This window comes from Thamnophis elegans, chromosome 2 (genome assembly GCF_009769535.1).
Source record: "Thamnophis elegans isolate rThaEle1 chromosome 2, rThaEle1.pri, whole genome shotgun sequence".
In the NCBI taxonomy this organism is placed as follows: Eukaryota; Metazoa; Chordata; class Lepidosauria; order Squamata; family Colubridae; genus Thamnophis; species Thamnophis elegans.
Window position 1 is genome coordinate 115,330,534 of NC_045542.1, and position 17,354 is coordinate 115,347,887.

The 17,354-nt window shown below is 39.1% G+C and overlaps 1 protein-coding gene across 1 annotated transcript; it reads right to left on the bottom strand.

Moving 5' to 3' along the window:
• Positions 1-217: 217 nt before the first annotated feature.
• On the bottom strand, positions 218-16,955 carry DNASE1L3 (deoxyribonuclease 1 like 3). Its single transcript, XM_032239105.1, has 8 exons — positions 16,699-16,955; positions 12,641-12,729; positions 11,453-11,536; positions 9,864-9,976; positions 7,218-7,330; positions 6,960-7,117; positions 3,100-3,196; positions 218-1,746 (listed from the first exon to the last, which is right to left on the bottom strand). The coding sequence occupies exons 1-8, from the start codon at positions 16,828-16,830 to the stop codon at positions 1,648-1,650; spliced, it is 885 nt and encodes a 294-aa protein (XP_032094996.1). The 5' UTR covers positions 16,831-16,955; the 3' UTR covers positions 218-1,647.
• Between the last annotated feature and the right edge of the window lie 399 nt (positions 16,956-17,354).

A 17,354-nucleotide genomic window follows, 5' to 3' on the forward strand; every position in this document is an offset into this window, starting at 1 on the left:
GGGGGAGATTCTATCACTGGATAGAAAACAAATATAGACAAAAAGAGATATAAAATTAAATAAATTGGGAAGGAAAGTAGATTTATAGGGGAGAAGCTGAATTGAAATGTAATTGAAATGGAAAGGTAAATGGAAAGATAAAAATATATTTAAAATGATAGTAAATGTTAAATATGATGACACAAAAAATTGTACTCAGATGACAAATACTGTTTGATTAATGATGTAAGATTTGTTTAATAAAAAAAAGAAAAGAAATAATGTTTAGCTAACTCTTTATTTAATTCTAACAGCTTGGCTAACAGTGACAGCTCAGCAACAGATGATTCTCCGACTGACAGCCCCTTTTATAGTCAGCTGTCAGACGGCCAGCCAATCAGGATGAATCTCTCTTCCCATTTGAATAGCGGACTGGAGTGAAGCCTTAATACCCAACAAATACTATTTTTATTATAAGGTTATGGAGCAGACTTTTGCAAGTCTGAATTACTTCCCCTTTTATCTTCATGAGAACTAGGGAGGGTTTTGTTTAGAAAATTTTGTCAAGTTCACAAACCCCCAATTCGGGTTTCTTCTATCTGACTGTTGTCTTGGTAGTGAATCTTTCCTTCTGTTCCTCTAAGTGATTCCTTCTGCCCATTATATTGTTGTGGATGAACACACTTTATAAGTGGCTAGTTTCAACACTTGCATAGCTCCCACCAATTGTATGGTTATGTACACAGTTTGGAAAGAGATTTCTTGTTTGCTTAGCAAACAAACAAAAGCCTTGTGTAATTATTTGCTCTAATATGAACACTCACTGTTATCAGGTTTTAAACAACATGGTCTCTAGTATGTTACTATAGTACCACAAAGAAATTAAATCCTACACATCAAAGTATAGTCAAACCATGAGATAAAATCCAATACAACATAATAGTCTTTGGCAGGCTTATCCATCTTTACTTGTTATCATCTTTCATGTCTTACTTGCCCAAAGACCATCAACATACATTACTATGAAATAACATTTGTAGGGAAAAGCACCTGGAGGAATTCAAGAACAGCTTGCGTTCAAAAATTTCTGGAGCTCAAGGATATCTAAAGCCATAATTTATTTCAATAATTATCTGGAGATGGATCACATTGGCTTGGTTCATACATTTTGAGCCACGAACTCCAGACTGTGTCTTAGCAATGTATGACCCAAGCCACTATCTCAGTACAAAGGAGTTTATGAAGATGACTTTTGGCATTCAGTCTGAAACCCACCTTTCTCTGACTTCAAACTGGCTATGTGTCTGCAGAATTTGAACTTTGCAAAAAAGAAAATACAAACAAATCGGTTCTGTCTATTTAAATGTCTATGTTTATAAGGTTAGATATGGAACAATCCTGAACAAATTCTTTCACCAAATAATCCACAGGATAGAGACTAAGACATTCAAATTATTTTAGCTTGTTTATTTTATGAACAAGCAGCATTTCATTAATCTTGAATATTTGAATAGCATAAAGATATGGGCTTTGCATTTTTTTGATTAAATATATCTTGTATAGCAAACTGCCCATAAAAATGACCCCAAAAAATCAGCTCTTTTCTTTTCATACATTTTTGTGTTTGCGTGTTTTAAGTTTGACTAGAACGACATTTCACTGGTTTTATTATACACGAGTTCTGCAATATCTGGCTGTTCTGCCCGAGGACCGTCTGGTTGTTCTCAGCTGGAATTCTACTGGGAAGTGATCGCTCACTGCTAAGGCCTGTGAAAATATATATATTTTAACTTAAGAGACTATGTTAAGCTATCCCTGCACCAATACATATCACAACTATTATGTATAAAGTTGATATTATGATTAGTAGCTGATATTCATTGTTGTTTTACAACAAACATGAAGCAAAGATACTTCCTCTCCCCAAACCCTATTAACTCCAGACCATAAACTTCACTATACATTTTATTATAGAACTTAAATGCAAATAGAGCTTGCACAGACCATACTTCTGAAGGTATAGAAGCAGAGAACAGGATCAGAGGTGGTATTCAGCAGGTTCTGACCAGTTCTGGAGAACCGGTACCGGAAATTTTGAGTAGTTCGGAGAACTGGTGAATACCACCTCTGACTGGTCCCGTCCCCATCTACTCTCTGCCTCCTGAGTCCCAGCTGATTGGGAGGGAACGGGGATTTTGCAATAACCTTCCCCTGGAGTGGTGGGGGGAGGAAGGCGGAATGGAGATTTTACAGTATCCTTACCCTGCCATTCCAACAAAGCCACGTTCAGCAAGCCATGCCATGTCCAACAAGCCATGCCCACAGAACCAGTAGTAATTTTTTTTGAAACCCATCACTGAACAGGATGGTTGTTAAACAAACACAGTGGTTGTTAAGCTTTTTTGGGTGTCTGTGTGTCAGAGGTGGGTTGCTGCTGGTTCACCCCAGATCGGGCAAACTAGTAGTGGTGGCGGCGGGAGGCCCCACCCACCCGCCTGGATGCTTCTGCACAGGTGCAGAAGTGTCACATGAATGCATGAGCAAACCGGTAATAAAATAAATTGCAACCCACCACTGGTGTTTGTGTGTTTGTGTGTGTGTGTGTGTGTGTGTGTATCTTCAAATGGTCACTAAGCAACCATTCATAAATCAAGGATTATATAGTAGCCTTAATTTTTCTGAAGACAAATTGGTGATATTTAGAGATACAGAAAAACAACAATTAGTGTAATATCTCATAGGCCAAAATTTGCATATAGATCACCAACCCCACCAACACAAACACTTGCTAAGGCCAACCAGGAATTGTAGCAATTACAGTTCCAATATGAGCTGCGGAAGGCTGCTTTAGAAATGAGAATTCTTGCTTGCTTCCTCTCTCCCTGAATCCTTGCCCATAAGAATCTGATTAGCGTCAATGGAGGACAAGTAGTGGGAAATCTGGTGCCCACTGCTTTATTTTCCCTTCTTGACCTATCTTGGTCTCAGTTCTTCCTTTCTTCTTTCCTGATTGATCCCACTTCCATTCCTCTTTCCCTTTTGATCCCTTTCCCTGGTGGCCCCAAAGATACAAAACCTCAGAAAACTTTCCCTGGAGCATCACCCAATCCTTCAACCAACCTGTTCTTCAGTCATGGAGAAGGCACTCTGAAAATCAAAGATATTGGCTGAGCCCAAGATGGCGGCATTTATAAGTGTCTCTCCATGGAGCACAATCCTACAGAATAAGAGAAAGTGAGAACAAGACTGTGGCATTAATATCTACCTGCGCCCCTCATGTCCCATTTTGAGCCTAGTAGGCCTTCCTGCAGCCTCTTGGGAGCAAAAACGGGGTATGTGGGGACTCCTGGAAGGGGCGGGGCAGGAAGTGTCAGCGGCAACCAATAATTTAACAGCCGGTTTGCCTGAACCTGCCTGAACCAGCTGAATCCCACCGCTGCTAAGCACTCATAGAAGAAATACATTGCAGAAAAGGTTGCATATGGTGTAATGCCAACCCAGGGATGGATTCTCAAAAGCACCAGTGGCCTGCAGCCAGCAGTCTGACCCACTGCTGTACTGCAGTATCGCAAGCAGCTGGGGAGAATCTAACATCATCTGGCTTTTCAAAGCTATTTTTTTCCCTTGTATCTTTTGCACATATCACAGCAAGAAGGCAAGCATACAATAAGATTATAGGCAGGTGTTATTTTTAAAAGGCATGTTGAATTTCATATACGTTGCTCCAATGGAACTGCGCTGAGTAACAGGGCTGCAGTAGTTTACATATATAGGATAGAGAGAGTCTCCTACCTCAATTGAATAAAATATAATTTATTTTCTATAAATTGTCCAGGATCATTCTGGAAAGATTCTCAGCTGAGATAGTTCTGTACTGAAGTAATGTGATGGCCTGGATTTACAACCTTCTTTAAAACAGTTTGCACCCACCCTGATGCTCCCTACTTTTATTATGTACCGAGGGAAAATATCAGGGTAGAGATCAAGTGAAAATCATGTGAAGTTCATTTTAGGTAGAGTTACAAGGGGTGAAAGCCTCTTTAGACTTAGGCCTTTTCCAAGCCTACCTGCACTAGCATTCATCTGCTTCATAAAGAGTAGATTTGTCCATCTTTTAAATGTTTAATTATTAGCTTCCCTTGGACAGCAAGGTGATCAAACCAGTCAGTCCTAAAGGAGATCAACCTTGACTGCTCTTTAGAAGGCCAAATCTTGAAGATGAAACTTAAATACTTTGGCCACCTAATGAGAAGGAAGGACTCACTGGAGAAGAGCCTAATGCTGGGAAAGATTGTGGGCAAAAGAACAACGGGACAATAGAGAATAAAGTGGCTGAATTGAGTCACGTAAGCTTGAATGGATTCCAGAGGATGGTAGAGGACAGGAAGGCCTGGAGGGATGTTGTCCATGGGGTCGCAATGGGGTCAGACACAACTTTGCAACTAACAACAACAACAATTAGCTGCCCAGAGTCAATGGGCTAAACATGAATTTGGTAGAGGGGATTCCCTCCAGATCTGTTATCTAAGACCATATTTAACCAGAGATAAAGGTACGCTGCCTTAATTATTAAGAAGCTGGCAAAGTCCACAAAACTGGAGGAGCAGAAGAACAAGTATATCTCTTCTCTTCAAAACAAGGAAGGAGGACCTGAGAAATTACAGATCAATTAATTAGAGCCGTGGGCAAGAATGCAACAGTTCGAAATGACTAATACTTTAGATGAGAAAGAGAAAATTCAGAAAGACCTGGATGGGCTTCAACAAAAAACTGAAATGAACAAGATGAAATTGAACAGAAAAAATATTATGTCTTTTATCTGAAGAAAAAAAAACCTTGAAAAACACAAAGCACAGAAGTAACCAGGCTTGGCAGTTATACATGTGAAAAATAGTACATGTGTTTTGGTATCCCAAGTTGATCTATGTGAGTCAACAATGTGATGCAGTTACTAAAAAAGCAAATGTTATCCTGGGATATATTAATAGAAGTATGGAGTTCAAATCATGGGATATAATTGCTCCACTTTACTCTACCTTGGTCACACCCCACTTTGAATGCTGGGACAAGCATGGGTAATCAGACATAAACAAAGTGGAACACGTTGAAAGAAAGCCTATCAAGAAGGTGAGGGAACTGGAAACCAAATTCTTTGAAAAGGTTAAAGAAACTGAGTATGTTTATACAACAGAAGAGTAGATTAAAGAGGGATAGAATAAGAACTGTCAACCAGCAAAACAGGTTGCTTCATGAAGTGATATTTTCCCCTTCATTAGAGAACTTCAGAAAAAGGCCGGAGAGAATTTGCCTCAAATTAACAGAGTTGGAAGGGACCTTATAGGTCATCTATAGCAATAGCAATAGCAATTAGACTTATATACCGCTTCATAGGGCTTTCAGCCCTCTCTAAGCGGTTTACAGAGTCAGCATATTGCCCCCAACAATCCGGGTCCTCATTTTACCCACCTCGGAAGGATGGAAGGCTGAGTCAACCCTGAGCCGGTGAGATTTGAACAGCCGAACTGCAGAACTGCAGTCAGCTGAAGTAGCCTGCAGTGCTGCATTTAACCACTGCGCCACCTCGGCTCTCTGCTGAAGTAGGAGACCCTACACCATTTCCAATGTAGTCCATTGGATTACAAATGGCAGTCCAATCTCTTCTTGAAAGTCTACAGTGATGAAGCCCTCACAACTTCCGAAGGCAAGCTGTCCCATTGGTTGATTGTTCTCACTGTCAGGAGGATACCCTGATAATTAGCCGTGAAACAGTTTTTACAGTTTCACATAGCAATTGCTATGAGATAGAGACAGGAAGTCAAAGAGGGTTATTTAAAATTGATTGAGGCTTGAGGTTTGGGAGGAGCAATAGAACTGACTGGTGAATCATGTTCTAGGCAACTTGCTGTCTGTTCTAGACAGATCCAAGAGCTCTGAAATACTTGTGGGTGAGCTATCAAAAGTTCACTGAAGACAGATGAAATCCCCTCTGTTATGCAACCAGTTGGAAATACCCTCTGCTATGTAACCTGATCCAGGGGACAGAAAACTTTTATGTCATAGATCCACGTTCCAAAGAAAGATCAAAGAAGACAATATATAGATAGCTTATTCTAGTTAGTAGATTTAATGAAGGTACAAAATTTTCTTTCAGAAAATCAAAGAAAATCTGAAAATCAAAGAAAGATTCTTTCAGCCAAAGCTGGCAGCTTTAGTTCCATTTTGCTGTATCACAAGATGGATTAACTTGCTAAGAAGCTGTTTGGTGTCCAACTTTCTCACCCTACCTTTCTGTCATTAGACCAAGAAGAAGCATTGGAATAATCCCATCATTTAGACCTCTGAGCCAACCTGCTCTCAGTTAGATTTACTTCTGCCATGAGAGGACCCATGCTACCGATTGGGAAAGGCTGAATTGTGACCAGCCAGCCAGACCTCCATATATCTTAGTCTGACTCAATTGGTGGAAAAGGCTACCATAAGTGAGTATGATCCTTGTGAAACCTTCTCACAAAGGATGGAGCAGCCCTAGTAGGGTGGAGGGGTGATATTAAGTAGTTGGGACAATGATGTGAAGAACATGGGTTAAAAAGCAGGGATTTCAAAGTTTGTGTGTGTGTGTGTGTGTGTGTATAACACTTTTCTTTGTTGCATGAAGACTTTTCAGAGTGCATATATTTTTAGTATGACTTGCTTCAAAATGATGGGTTACAATGCTATCCACTTTTGATAGCCAAAGAGAAAATGGGAGGCCAAAACTGGGGGCTACAGGCAATCTGGGAGTATAGATTGTCTATTCCTGCCTTATATATGTGTTAGCTAGCTTGAGTATCACTATTTTCATCTTGTCTTCATCTCCTGTGATGAGTCAGCTAGAGCTTTGCCAATCTCACAGGACAGTTTTTCCCCCCCATACTGCTAGTAATAGGTAGCATTAGTAGATGAACTGAATGGAATACAAATGAGTCAGCCTAAGACATTACCTGTCATAGGGGCAGTGTGTTGTTGATTTCACAGTTGTGTCGTTTTTATCATCAATTATCCAAACAAAGTCAGTGTGATTTCGTAATCGGATATTTTTCCACTGCTTCTTTGCCACATAGCCACAGCCAGCATTGAAGTCTCCCATAAATACGAAATTCTTTTAAAAATGAGAGACATATATTAAGCTAAAGCTGTTAAATACATAATGCACACATGAGAGAAGATTGGCTCACTCCATGGAGTTGGCCTTGACTAACCTTAGTCTTCCAGCGTAACTTGACATCCAGAAACACATCATAGAGTTCATCGATTTCTCGCACAGCCATTTCAGGCGTTGTGTGTATTGGGATGATCACAAATTCTTTGACCTCTTAACAAACAATTTTTTAAAGACAAGAAAAATGATGGATTATTGGCATTTTTAAACTCATAGACTGAAGAATCAGACATTTAATTTTCATGGACGTGAACCCAGAGATAATTTGCAAAAACAAAATAAACTTTTTGTGGCCCTGCCAATTTCTTTCTTTCTGATTTTCCAATTTCAGTGTCCCATTCCTTCTACACTGAAGAATTACTTTTAAACTGGCAGCTGGTGGGACAAGTAGGGTTGTAAAAGAGGAAAGAAAGCAGACAAGCCTGTTGTGAATAGAATTTCATTCAGCTGTTCTGCAGGGGGAATTCATGATTCCCCACCACCTGAGTCAGGAGAAAGCTCCAGTACTTCCCCTACCACACCACCTTCCCTGATACAGTAGCACCACTTCATGCAGCTGGGCATCTTAGAAATGGAAACAGAAACAACCCCAGTGCTGTGGCCTGTCAGCTGCTGGCCCCTCTGGCAGCTGAATCAGATGAGGAGGTGGCATTGGAGTCTGGCAGCATCAAGGCAATCTGAGAGCTCCGAGGGAGAAGTGGGATTGGAGCTGTCAGTGGCAGCGACAGAAGCGGAGCCTGGGCCATCCATCAGCCCTCAGATGGAGAATCAACAGCTCCTAGGTCTGGAGGTGGCTGATGAGGAAGAGGAGGAACAGCTGAGTCCAGTGCCTGACACACAGATGTGCAGAAGGCAGAGAAGAGGAGAGCAGCAGAAATCTATGGAAATCTATATACTCCATAGCAAACACACTGGGTTTGTGCAATAGCAAATATGCACTTAGACTTATATACTGCTTTACTGTGCTTTAGAGCCATCTCTAAGCAGTTTACAGAGTCAGCATCTTGCCCCCAACAAATTTGATCCTCCTTTTACTCACCTCAGAAGAATGGAAGGCTGAGTCAACCTTGAGCCTGGTGAGATTTGAACTACCAAATTGCAGGTAGCTGGCAATCAGCAGAAGTGATGTGCAGTACTGCATTCTAACCACTGCGCCACCATGGCTCATACATGCAAAAGGTACATGTTCTGATGTCTCCAAAATAACCTTAGGTAAAGTTACGTTATATTGTTCTTAAATAGCAACCAATTTAAATCAAATATGGAAGCTATGGAAAAGGACAAAATTATACCATAAGGGTGTTATCGACCGGCCCTATTTAGTAGCCATGTTATTCTGAAAAGCACAGAAGACATTCCACCACAAAGTGATACCGTAATCTAAACTAGGATTTAAGGAGAAGTTAATTCCATATAGTAAGGCCCAACATCTGAAAATCTAATCACCATCCCATGTTGAAATCCAGAAGCAGACATCAACCAAAGGAGTGACTGCAGAAGTACACACTATGCATGCACACAGTACTGCACTCAATAACCACTGTGCCACTGTGGCTCATAATAATTAATGATTGCCATGCTCATTTAACAACTGCTGCAAGAAAGGTCATAAAATTGGATCTGATCATGTGATGATCCACTTGAGGATTGTCACGACTTTCAACCATAATTGCCAATTACAATTGTAAATCAACGATTGCCTGCATTTCCTTCTAAAGTGCAAGGGCATACATGCCTTATCCGTATGGACCAATTGAGATGTTTTTGTAAAGACAGACAAAATATCTTGATCTTTCTTTTGGCACCTTACAGCCCCTTTTTAAAAACTTGTTATTAAATCAATTGTGCTTGCTGGGATAATGTGACCATAGCAGATCCACCAGATTGGTCCAAACACCATATTAAAGCAGTGACCTCTGAGCTGCATGGAATCCCCTCTCTCCACATATGCCCATTGGTTTCTGCCAAACACCTCAAGATCACCCTACTGAAATGAGGTGGCTCCTGCAATTTTCAGGGTCAAGAGCAGTGGTAGGATTCAGTCAGTTCGCACCTATTCGGGAGAACCGGTTGTTAACTTTCTAAGCAGTTCAGAGAACTGGTTGTTGGAAGAAATCTCCTTTTGGTTTTTTCTACTCTACAGGGCTAGTCCGCTAAGAAAGGCAGGAAGGAGACATTTTGGTGTTGTTTCCAGCCTAATCTTTATTGCCCTGCTTACAGAAACTGCCTCTCTGGTTAACCCTTATTACATTGTAACAGCTAAGGTGAAGCGCCCATTGACCTGAGTTGGCCATACCCACCCAGTCACATGACCACCAAGCCCGCCTACCCATCTGGTCATTAGGGCAGAGAACTGGTTGTTAAATTATTTGAATCCCACCACTGGTCAAGAGTGAGTATTTGCTTCCTGGAGGACCCCTATTCCTATTTTTAAACATCTTATTAAAACCAGGTTGGAAAAAATGGCCCTTCTTTGGGATTTGGGATAGGACCTATTTATTTGTGTGGGAATGTTGTTGGTTTGCCAAACAGATATTGGTTTAGAAGAGCTCTGGTGCTGAATCCTTGGCTTTAGAGGGCAGGAATATTTCTGGGTATTCTAGATTTCAGGCTTCTCCAAGGGTTCCATTTCTTTTGACTTTCAACCTTTGAACGGGAAGGGCAAAGGACATTAGCTATATCTAACCTGTTCTTGGAGAGTTGAACCAAACAACAAAAGGTTCTCTGGAAAAGGCATCTTCATCACCGGGCTGCAGATCAGGATACTGATAGATTTGCTTCACACAGACGCTTTCCGATCTGCAGTGTAAATTAACATTTCAGTAGAAGGTTACTGTTCCAAGTGTGGACATGTTCTAAGGCTGTCTTTGTGATTTAAGGTGACCAAGATGCCTTACAGAATAAAAAATTAGGTAACGAGAAAAATCTTTGTATGGTTAACTTGCAATCCTAAAATAATTAAATTCTATGGGACTTAACATCTAATTGAATTAGGTTAGCAAAAATATTTGGTATAATAGAGCTCTAATACCTGAGGAGCTGATGCTCATGGGCACTTGAGCCTAGGCTAAATTTGGCTTGAGAGTTTGTGATTTAACATTCATAGAACTCATTTGCAATGTTATTGGTTCATTATTAACTGGCTTAGAGTTGTTATGTTTGGGTTGTGAAAGCCCAGAAGTTTTTTTTTTTTGCCATCTAATGAATATCTAGATTTTCACATCCTCATATGGTACCACTTCCAATTTCCTTTTTAAGAAGTTTACAGTCTGTAGTCATTAGCTATTGTTACTAAGTACAGTAGCCTTTTATGCCTTCCCTATCTTAGCAATTCTGATGTGCTAGATTCTGCTACCTACAATGATGTTTCTTTTTTGTTCCCTTGAGAGCATGGTGCATTAACAGAAATTCAATTTTCCTACAGTTTTCCTCCCATATTTTTATTTGATTTATATTGTTTTAACAACTTGTGCTTATTATTACATTTTATTTGTGTACATTTGTATATTTGGAGAGAGAGAGAGAGAGAGAGAGAGAGAGAGAGAGAGACAGACAGACAGACAGACAGACAGACAGAAATAGTAGTGAATATCTGTAACTCAGGTGTAGAATGAGGGTGAAGGTTCATTCTCTGAGGTTATGGGTTGGTTTCCAAATGTTTCATTACCAGGCTAAATAACATCATCAGCAGAGTTTAGGGGATGTTAATGTCAGTGTTCTTCTGTTTATAAGGCTTCAGGTGTGGGTTTGTCACTCCACAAGCAATTCCATCAACAGACACATTGACCTACAACCAGCCTACAAACCCCTCAGAATCCAAACCAACCACACAGACAATCAGAGACAGCACCAATCACCAACCAACCTATGCAACACCCCCTAGCAGTTTACCTCCCAATTACCCTGACCTGATGTAATCTCATTATCACAGGACCCTCACTTGACACCTGAACCCTTATAAACAGAAAAAACACTGACACTGACATCTTCTAAACTCCACTGAAGATGTTACGTAGCCTGGGAATGAAACATTTGGAAACCAACTTACAAGCTCAGAGAACAAACCTTCATAGATAGATGATATAAGATGTATGTATGTATGTATGTATGTATGTATGTATGTATGTATGTATGCATAGATAGATAGATAGATAGATAGATGGATGGATGGATGGATAAATAACAATTTCTGTAGCTGTAGGCCTCTGCAGTTTTTTTCTTCACAGTTTCTGAAAAATATCATCTATATTGAATGAACTTATGAAATCAACATACCTGTAGAAAAATGCATATTGCTCCTTGTAATGCCTTCTTCCTAACCTGTTACTGACCACATAACTGTATGTTCCTTCTGACCGTCTGGGAAGAAAAACGAATCTGATTTTTAATCCATTTCTCAGATCCAGGTGGGCATATCTGCACCGCCCCCAACAATTTAGAGAGAGCAGGAAAGCACATTGTCAGCTCCTCCCTTTTAGCCCACCACAAATACAATCTCTGCCTGGGTTCCTCTGCTCCCTGTCCAAAGTAGCCTTTTTCTATCTTGCATCTGGTGTAAGCATGGCAGTAGCTTACTTTCTTTTAAGCAACCCATTTTTTTCCAGATACTTTCTTAGCTCCTGTGCATAGCCAGGAATGCCCTCCCCCACACTTCTTGTTCAAGAAGATCTGTTGCACTTTTTGCTAGAGGTCATTCTCAGTGGCACAGTGGTTTTAGCGCTTGCTTGAGGTGAAGAACAGCTCCAGTTTCAAATTTGATCCATGTTTTTAAATACAATTTTTCTTTTCTGAGCCAGTTTTCCTCTATGCTTGGGAGCTGGGAGTAAAGTCTTTTAAACTCAAGTGACTGGAAAAAGAAAAGAATCTTGTACGATGGACTTACAAAAGATTAGCCACTGGAAAGGAAGGTAGCTCAGGGAAAGAAAAATAGTAATTTTTAAAAATCCCCACTTTGGCCAATTTACAAACTGAAGCAGACTTTTAAGAAAAGCTAGGAAAAGGCAAGAATAATTTAATGGACTCCTTTAGAGTGAAGTATGAAGAAATGCACAATACCTCACAATAATGGTTCCTTTCTTGTGTTTCTAAAAGTTCCAACCTTACCCTTTGCGCATATATTGTATTTGTTTATAGTTTTAATCATATTGAATATTTTATAGTTATAAATATTACAAATGTAGTGAAAATAAAATATAGTTTAAAATGTGCATGGTACAGACTAATGTTTAATTCTGATAATCTTTGATCAATATTGGTTTTGTGTCTCATACGCATATCACCCACCGACCTATATATCAAACATATATTGCCTCTCTTTTTCCTCTTCTTTCCTCCAATAACAAGAAGAACAATAAGGAAACACTTACTCTAATTAGTGGCTCTATTACGAATATTTTATCCAATGTCACCCAATCTGCATCCAAACCCTGCCAGTTTGACTAAAACTTCATTTCTGCATCTTACCCATTTAGTTTCTCTAACAGAAAGGGGCATATTCTGTTCCTATTGTCCTTTATTTCCATTAGTAGCATGATATCACAACGAGATATAATCTGAGGAGCAAACAAAAAATGTCTGTAAAGGCTCTGTGCTTGGCATGTTATACTATGAGAATTGTTGATTAGAGCTCTAATTTAATTAGGATCCTAGTTGTTACATTGCAGTAATAATGACATTGGGAAAAAAATAAGACTGTCAACTTGACCATGCGTTTTTGTAGAGAAACGTTGCAGGCAGTTTTGGTGTTCATAGAGAGCCGAGGTGGTGCAGTGGTTAGGGTGCAGTACTGCAGGCCACTTCAGCTGACTGTTATCTGCAGTTCAGCGGTTCAAATCTCACCGGCTCAAGGTTGACTCAGTCTTCCATCCTTCCGAGGTGGGTGAAATGAGGACCCAGACTGTGGGGGCAAATTGCTGACTCAATTTGCTAAAAATCTGTAAACCGCTTAGAGAGGGCTGAAATCCCCATGAAGCGGTATATAAGTCTAATAAATAAATAAATAAATAAATAAATAAATAGTTACATTTATTCATAATTTCAGTTTCTAAGGTGCCCATCCACCAATGAGTGTTCTCCATGGCCCCCATTCCTTTGAGAATATGTCCCTTTCAATGAAGAGGTAATGTGGTGATTATAGTTACAGATGATACATTGGGAACATATTGGTTCAAATCTCTAATGATTTTCCAAAGCTTACCAGGTCCTATACAACCCGTTATTCAGAGTTTCTCTTGATGATGTTCTTTGACAGTAGTTGCCTTTTTGCACTTCTTAGAAGAAGCAACAACTCTCAGCTGACCTTTGCCCAGGCTTTAAGAGGCACCGCCAATGGGCATCTACACTGATTTACTCAGCTGTCTTTTCTGCTCAGGAATTACAAACTAGGATCCACTGAGATCACTAATCCCAGAATTAAGAAGGCCTGTTTGTTAATATTAGAATAGAATAACAGAGTTAGAAGGACCTTGGAGGTCTTCTAGTCCAACTCCCTGCTTAGGCAGGAAACCCTACACCACTTCAGACCAATGGCTGTCCAACATCTTCTTAAAAACTTCCAGTGTTGGAGCATTCACAACTTCTGGAGGCAAGTTGTTCCAACTGATTAATTGTTCTAACTGTTAGGAAATTTCTCCTTAGTTCCAAGTTGCTCCTTTCCTTAGAACAGATACTTTTAGAAAATCTTAGTAGGTATGAAGAATCAACTTTCCTTGAAATTCTGCTGCCAATCAGAAGGGTAGAGCATACAATAGCTACCACTGAGCTTGCTATATAACGTAATTATAAGTACATCATTGCATTGTATACCCTGGACCAAGCTAGTGCCATATTTAACCACTGTGTGGGCTTTTCATATAAAAATGTGACATAGATGTATACCACAGCTTGGGAATTTATGAGGGAGTGATGCTGGGACACTAAGAAGTTCATAGGGAAGACATTTCACAGGCTAGTAAGTTTTATTCTCACACATTTTTAATTAAAAGTCTATGTTGTACTGATGAATAATGAATGCTCATTATAATAAAATTTTTACAAATCCATCCCCTGCATGGGTATGCCATGATGGAACATTGCATACATCCTTGGAATCCATTCCAAGAAGCACTCCATGTAAGCACCATATACTCCAGTAAGTATTAAACTTTAATAAAGGTTATTTTTATCTTTCTGTTCACCTTTCTTAGAAATCCCTCATAATTAGTGATCCTGAAGGCATTTGCCTTTGAATTTGGATTAACAATCATATAATTGCCTATGTCAGTGTTTTTCAACCACTGTGCTGCGGCACACTAGTGTGCCGTGACATAGTGTAAGGTGTGCCGTGGGAAAATTACTTTATATATAGTCAATATATATATAGTCAATATATATATATATATATATATATATATATATATATATATATATATATATATATATATATATATATAGTCACAGAGTTAAATTTTTTTAACATTTTCTAATGGTGGTGTGCCTCGTGATTTTTTTCATGAAAAAAGTGTGCCTTTGCACAAAAAAGGTTGAAAAACACTGGCCTATGTTTTAATGCTTTGTGGGTTTTTAAAATTATTTTTGCTGTTGTTTTATACTACCAGAGGCAACCTTGTTTGAGCAGATAAGGCTTTACAATGATTAAACAAATTACAATAGTCTATCTTCTAAATTTAAACATGTACACATGGACAGGATTGCATCTCTATTAATGACTAAAGAGCCATAGTGTGTTTTAAATCTGCCTAAATCCAAATATTGACTTACTGTTTGATGAATAGCCAAATAAATTCATTCTGTTAAATGAACATTTTGGGTTACTCTTTTAAACATCACAGCAATGAGTCTGCATCAAGAGAATCATATACACAATCGCATATTTTATTAGTATTAGAGATTTGAAATTCATTATTTACTAGATTAAAAAAATCATGGAAAGAAGCTGCATTCTACTTTTCTGGAGAAACACAAAATGATTCCAAACAGAAGTCATTGCAATGTGAGAATAAAATGCTATTTTTGTTAACCTGCTCCCATCCAAACCTTTGAATGGTAGCTACTGTATTCAACTCTTTCTCATATAGTCACTTTTGCCCCCAATGCCACCTTTTGACTTGTCATGATCATTTCTTCTTAATGAGCTCAGAGGTTTGGTCGCCACGATGTAGAAAAGATATGGAGACTAGATGCTCTTTAAAAAAAGGATAAAGTTTACCCCTCAGTTATTCTTGTTAGGTATAACTACTGATTGTACTGTTGTAGAGACTAACTTGATTTTGTATTTAATAACGGCAACAAGACTGTTGGTGGCGCAATACTGAAAGAAGGAAGATTTGCCTACTATTCAAGAATGGACATTAAAAGTAACAAACCTAGCAGAGATCGCTAATATATCAGCATATCTCAAGGACCACTCAAATGAGAGATATAAACTGGAGTGGAGAAGATGGATTGACTATATTCAAAATAAATACGGGACTAAGAAATTCCAGATAGTTTATGACTGAAGAAACAAGGAATGATATAATCTGTTTAGAGTCAGCCTAACAAAGAGGAGTTAAAGCTCAAATGAAAGATGATACTAACTTTCTTTAAGTTTATTTTAGAATATCTTTGTTAAAGATTTATACTCTGTATTTGTTCTGGGAAGTCGGGGTGGGGGGGAAGGTTGGGACGGGTTCAGGTGGGGAGAGCAGGGGAGGGGAGGTAAATATTTGTAAAAGGTTTTTTTTCTAAAAATTTTCAATAAAAAAAAACAGATATGGAGACTAGAAAGAGTGCAAAGAAGAGCAACAAAGATGATTAGGGGACTGGAGACTAAAACATACGAAGAACGGTTGCAGGAACTGGGTATGCCTAGTTTAATGAAAAGAAGGACTAGGGGAGATATAATAGCAGTGTTCCAATATCTCAGGGGTTGCCACAAAGAAGAGGGAGTCAAACTATTCTCCAAGGCACCTGAGGGCAGGAAAAGAAACAATGAGTGGAGACTAATCAAGGAGAGAAGCAACTTAGAACTGAGGAGAAATTTCCTGACAGTTAGAACAATTAATCAGTGGAACAGCTTGCCTACAGAAGTTGTGAATGTCCCAACACTGGAAGTCTTTAAGAAGATTTTGGACAGCCATTTGTCTGAAACAGTATAGGGTTTCCTGCCTAGGCAGGGGTTTGGACTAGAAGACCTCCAAGGTCCCTTCCAACTCTGCTATTGTATTGTATTGTATTGTATTTTATAGTGGCAATTAAACTAACTGAAAGTGGCAATAGCCAAGGAGACATTGGAAAAAATGATTTTTTCCCCTAAGAAATCAAATATTTTCATAATCTTACATATTAACAACAGCATTTGCAATTAAAATCTTGATATCCATATAGTTTTGATCTGCTGATGACTTTCTGAGGTACGTTTGTTGCTAAACTCACAGATTTATTAATGCTCAAATACACATTAATCTCTGTGTTAATATATAATTATTCAATTGAAAGCCCCATTGTTTAATTTAATTTAACCCCAAGAGTGAATTACATACCTCTATAATAACCTCTATGATTTCTGGGTTTTTTCTCTTAGATTCTCCAAATGATCTCACGTTGAAAGAGCAGATTCTTAGGCCCTGAACAACCTGGCCAAAAAAGAGCAGGAAAAGAAAAAAACGCAGCATCTTTTAAGCTTTGCCAAAAGCTAATGCAGTGTGATGAACTTCTCTCTCATTAGCACTCACACTGCCAAAAAAAGTAGAATTTATAAGTATGCTCCTTTGTGACCACTGTGCAAATTAAGCAACAGCCTTCCAGCTTCTCTTGCACACCATTCACTTCTCTGTTTTCAGTTTAAGGTTAACCTCAGTTGAGGAACTTAACTTCCTGCCTTGCGAGGATTACCTGACATGGAAGTTACCCTCACATGACTCTGCCTACAGGAGACAATGACAGACATTGTCCTTTCAGCCTCATATCAGGACAAAATAGTTCTGATTTTTAAAGGAAAGGGAGCCCAAGAAGGGCTCTTTTAGATTTTCATGCTTTTGGTCGCAACTTTCCACATGGGTCCGTGGCAGCCATTTTGAATGGTTTGACATCCATGGGCTGCACTAAATGGGATCGTGCACATCCTGCATCTGGGCATTGCTGGACTGCTGCTAATGAAATCCCAAGGCTTCCTCACTGCTTTGTCACTGGAGGTTTT

What these genes read in the sequence shown, in the direction of transcription:
- DNASE1L3 (XM_032239105.1), bottom strand. Translation starts at nt 16,830, where the DNA reads ATGCTGCGTTTTTTTCTTTTCCTGCTCTTTTTTGGCCAGGTTGTTCAG. An exon ending in ACACACTGCCCCTATGACAG is followed by an intron (nt 3,197 to 6,959) that starts GTAATGTCTTAG and finishes CTTATTCTGTAG; the next exon opens with GATTGTGCTCCATGGAGAGA. An exon ending in TCTCCATGACTGAAGAACAG is followed by an intron (nt 1,747 to 3,099) that starts GTTGGTTGAAGG and finishes ATATTTTCACAG; the next exon opens with GCCTTAGCAGTGAGCGATCA.